The sequence below is a fragment of the Octopus sinensis genome, linkage group LG10 (assembly GCF_006345805.1).
Source record: "Octopus sinensis linkage group LG10, ASM634580v1, whole genome shotgun sequence".
NCBI lineage: Eukaryota > Metazoa > Mollusca > Cephalopoda > Octopoda > Octopodidae > Octopus > Octopus sinensis.
Window position 1 is genome coordinate 14,047,132 of NC_043006.1, and position 5,000 is coordinate 14,052,131.

Below are 5,000 nucleotides of genomic sequence, written 5' to 3' on the forward strand. Positions count from 1 at the left end.
GATGATTTAGACTGGATTTGAACTCAGAACAGAAAGAACAGTAATGAAAACAAAAATGCAAAGCAGTTTTCTGATACTGTAACAAATTTTGTCAGTCCACCGCCTTTCTCTTTGAATAACAAATGGTTTCTAATTCAGGCACAAGGCCAGCAATTTAGAAAGAAAAATGTGGGCCAAAACCATCGTCTCCAGTATTTGATTGCATTATTTTATTGATTCCGTAAGGAATTACTGGCAAAGTTGACCCCGCGGGATTTTAACTTAAAATGAAAGAGGCCGGAACAAATATCACAAAATAGTTTTTCCGATACATTATTTACAATGGACGGGTAGGTGTTTTCACCTTGTTTGTTGCTATCCCACCGTTTTGGCTGATGTACTCTGCATCTTTCATCAGGTGTCCTGATGGAATTTCGAACCCAACGCTTTTTTATTACTAAGGGGGCACACTGTTCACATTCCTAAGATATGTTGCTGATGTTGGGAATAAGAACAGTGTACTCCATTAGTTAAATAAAAGGTCGGGTTCAAAATTCCATCAGAACACCTGATGAAGGCTGGAGAGTACATCAGCCAAAACGGTGTGATAGCAACAAACAAGGTGAGGACACCTATCCGTCCATTGTAAATAATGTATCGGAAAAACTATTTGGGGTATTTGTTCCGGCCTCTTTCATTTTAAGTTAGGGTTAGTTTTTCCGATGCTCTAACGATTCCGACAAGCCGTCGCCTTCCTTCCTTGCACGAAGTCAGAACGGGAACAGTTGATTTAATTAAGTTACCTCGGTGGAATTTGAAGTCAGAATGTAAAGAGCCGGAACAAAATACAGTATGCAAATCCACTTTTAAAAGTTAGTAATTGTTTCTCATTTAAAGAACAATGCCAGCAATTTTGATGGAAGGAGATTATCGGATATCGACATCCTCAGTACTTGATGAGTACTATTCTTATTCTATTTTATTTCATTCTATTGACATCAGTGAGATTTGAACTCAGAGCGTAAATGCTGGAACAAATGCAGAATGACATTTTCCCGACATTCTAACGATTCAGCCAACTCACTGCCGCCTTCAAATAGTTATTAATACTAAAATCTATACGTTAACCAAAATCTGTTGTTAACGAAACTAATCAAAAGCGCATAACACTCGTTAACTCGTAGTCTATCAACGTGGACTCTTTGATCAATACTAACCTGTACCTTCCTAACCAGTCTTAACCGACAATTATCGTAAGCGCGTCATATTAGTCTTTTTTATATTACGCTTGCAATACGATGGTTCTCTTACAATGCTATCTCCTACCACTACTCTTGCGATGTCTTTGTTGATCACTTTGCTTAAACTTCCCACTCCAGGAATCCACACCTTTCAAGATACTGTTTTTTTTTCAGTAAATTGCCCATAAAAGTTTAAAAAACTGAACATTAAACGCATCAAATTTATGCAACTGCTTCTTTCTTTGTCTAGAAGAGCCATGATAGGCTTTGGATACTTCTCTCCATAATAAAATTATATTTAACTAGCAGTATCGCCCGGCGTTGCTCGGGTTTGTAAGGGAAATAACTATATAAGCATTTTTAGAGAGTTATAGCCAAAAAATAGCAAAAAAATGCATTAAAAATGGGGAAAAAATGATGGTAAATTTTTTTTTTTAATCGTTGACTCATCGTAGACATTTTTAGAGAGTTACTTCCCTTATATAATAGCGAAAAAATGCATTAAATTGGAAAAAATGATGGTAATTTATTTTTTAAATCGTAGACTCATTGTAGACGCGCGCTAATACCCAGAAGGGCTCTATATGAATCACGACTATAAGATACCCGGTTTTGGTTAAACTGCACCGCAAAATGTGGGAGTAGTTAGGAATCTAAATCGTAGGAGACAGACACACAACTTCACTTTTATATATAAAGATGGTGGATTAAAGGCTGATATACTTAAATGTGCGAAGCGCGATAACTTTAATTTATCAATACCATACCTATATCGTGTTGAGGTAATCATTGTTGAACAGGTTAACTAAGCCAACGAAGCCAAGGGAGAAAGCTTAAAACATTTTTTTAAGAATTGACCCACTAGAGTTTTAATTAATTATTTTGTTTAAACAATAAAATTGGCAAAACTTTTGCTTTCAATACAATCAAATTAATTTCACTTTTCAGAAGAATACCCTATGTTCATTTGCTTTGCCAGAAATAGCAACGAATTTTCTTCGGGATTTTTCGGTTTGAACGGCAGTTTTTCCTTGCGGTTTCATATGAAATTGTCACCCATAATTATGACCCTAGTATCGATCTATTACAGTTCAATCTGTTTTAGGGTTAGAGTTAGGGTTAGTTAGGGTTAGGGTTAGGGCTAGGGGTGGGGGGAAGGGTATCTTTTTTTCTTCAGAAATGTAAATAAACCCAATCTGTTTCTTAGACGAGGGACATATTCATACGGCACAGAATGTTTTCACCTCAATAGACATCATTGATTGGTTGAAGTTTCAGAAATTGAAGAAAAAAGAACAACAAATATCTTATAAACTATAGAATTTTCTCAATAAAGCCAAGAGAAAAAGATGTTTTATAAACACATTCTACCAGTATACGAAGTTTAAAAGGGTTTAGCTACGTGGAATTTATTTTTAAGAACTGCCGATCAAACCGAAAAGATCCTTTCTTCGTATTACAACCTACTGTTTTGAAAAATAGAAGGACGTTTGATAATGTAGTCTTAGATATACTATGCCTCAAAAAAGACCAGGTACTCATGACTGAATTTCGTTTGATCATAGAAGCGTTCCACTAAAGTCGACCAGGGGCTAAGCAACGACAATAATTACAATAATAATCTAGATATAAATGAACTACAAGAAAATATGTTTATACATACCGTGTAGAGTAGACATGCACCATTCAGAAAATATTAGACTTGTTGGGGTCCGAATCGCCAAAATCATACTCTAAAATCAAAATATGATTTATTATAAAATGTAAAATATAGAAATGAAGTACATTTAATTATTCTGAATCACAATGTTGTACATAAAACATATTATCAAGCTTAGCCAGGCTCAGGGGCCCGGTTTCCCGGTTTCTGTGGCGTATATGTTCCCCCCAGCTGGTCGGGACGCCAGTCCATCGCAGCGTTACTCAAGAAACAGGAAGAGAGAGTGAGAGAAAGTTGTGGCGAAAGAGTACAGCAGGGGTCGCCACCACCACCCTGCCAGAGCCTCGTGGAACTTTAGGTGTTTTTGCTGAATAAACACACACAACACACAGTCTGGGAATCGAAACCGCGATCCTCCGACCGCGAGTCCGCTGCCCTAACCACTGGGCTATTGCGCCTCCACACATAAAATATATCCTGAAATTTATATACTGCCAACAGAAAGTATGTAATGTTTTTGTTTTTTTTATGGAAAAACAGAAGGAAGAAGCTGTTCCCATTGAAACTAATAATTAATGAGATCCGATGGCGGTGTGTTTACGTCCCCGTAACTTAGCGGTTCGGCAAAAGATTCCGATAGAATAAGTACTAGGCTTACAAAGAAAAGTTCTGGGGTCGATTTGCTCGACTAAAGGCGGTGCTCAAGCATGGCCGCAGTCAAATGACTGAAACAAGTAAAAGAGTAAAAGAGTGAAAGTGTAATAATGAGATATTGATTTATGCGATATGATCTTGCTTCTAGTTATTAAAATGTGAATGATTAATTAATATAGAGATTATTTTAAAATTTACAAACTAATTTCAATGGTGATTCGTGTTATGTTGGATTTTCATAAGCTACATGTGATTCGAAGCAAGATAATGAAGAGGCTTAGCATTAAAGACTTAATGAAAATATATGAGGAACTATCTAATTAACAATGTTAGAATTTTGTATTTACTTTACATTCTTTCTAGTGGTACGCAGAGAATGGTTAAGAAGCTCGCTTCGGAACCTCGACGTCCCAGGTTCAGTGCCACTACGTGGCATCTAAAGCAACAGTTATTTTCGATGGCCTCGAGCACATTGATGTTGTTTTAAGTGAAACTGGGTATATTGTGTGAATGGAGTCTATGATTTACTCTGCTGGTATGCCAAGTTTTCGCTAAAGCCGAATGCTTAAGGTGTTTGCTCGCAAACATGAGTTCTCAGGTTCGGACCCGCTACGAAGCGTCTTGAGCGAAATTTGGGAAGATTCGAGTAGACCCCACCCCTACTGTGTGATTAAAATTAAGTTTATGGAAACTATAAAGAATCCTGTTAGGTGGACTATAATTCAGAGAGTCAACCTTGTTACACACTGTATCCTCATTCTTCCAGAGACTAATGTTAACTGTACAAGTACCAGTGAAAAGCGCAGCTCCTTACACGTTAATACAGGAGCAACTAATTCAGTCGATCAGTGGAGGCGCAATGGCCCAGTGGTTAGGGCAGCGGACTCGCGGTCATAGGATCGTGGTTTCGATTCCCAGACCGGGCGTTGTGAGTGTTTATTGAGCGAAAACACCTAAAAGCTCCACGAGGCTCCGGCAGGGATGGTGGTGATTCCTGCTGTACTCTTTCACCACAACTTTCTCTCACTCTTACTTCCTGTTTCTGTTGTACCTGTATTTCAAAGGGCCGGCCTTGTCACTCTCTGTGTCACGCTGAATATCCCCGAGAACTACGTTAAGGGTACACGTGTCTGTGGAGTGCTCAGCCACTAACACGTTAATTTCACGAGCAGGCTGTTCCGTTGATTCGGATCAACCGGAACCCTCGTCGTCGTAACCGACGGAGTGCTTCCACAATTCAGTCGATCAAACAATTGAATTGACATCGTCGAGCAATGGAGATCACCCATTATTTGACAAACAATTTATTTTTTCAAAGCGGAAATTTGACTATTTTGGTTTGTTTTAGTTTTGTTTTTTCTTTCAATCGAGATATGTCCAAAAACAGCTTATTTGTACTAATTTTAAGACGAAAGAAGTCAGTAAGTTCTGAGCTGAGAAACTTTGCCTGCATATGATATCAATTT

General features: G+C 38.0%; 1 protein-coding gene across 1 annotated transcript in view; it reads right to left on the reverse strand.

Annotated features, from left to right (window-relative positions):
• The window catches only part of LOC115216306 (probable low affinity copper uptake protein 2), a 45,174-nt gene that overhangs the window by 33,356 nt on the left and 6,818 nt on the right, over positions 1-5,000 (reverse strand). Inside the window, exon 2 of the mRNA XM_029785508.2 lies at positions 2,884-2,953. Within this exon, the coding sequence (XP_029641368.2) occupies positions 2,884-2,950 (67 nt within the window). The 5' untranslated portion in view covers positions 2,951-2,953. The remainder of the gene's footprint in view (positions 1-2,883; positions 2,954-5,000) is intronic.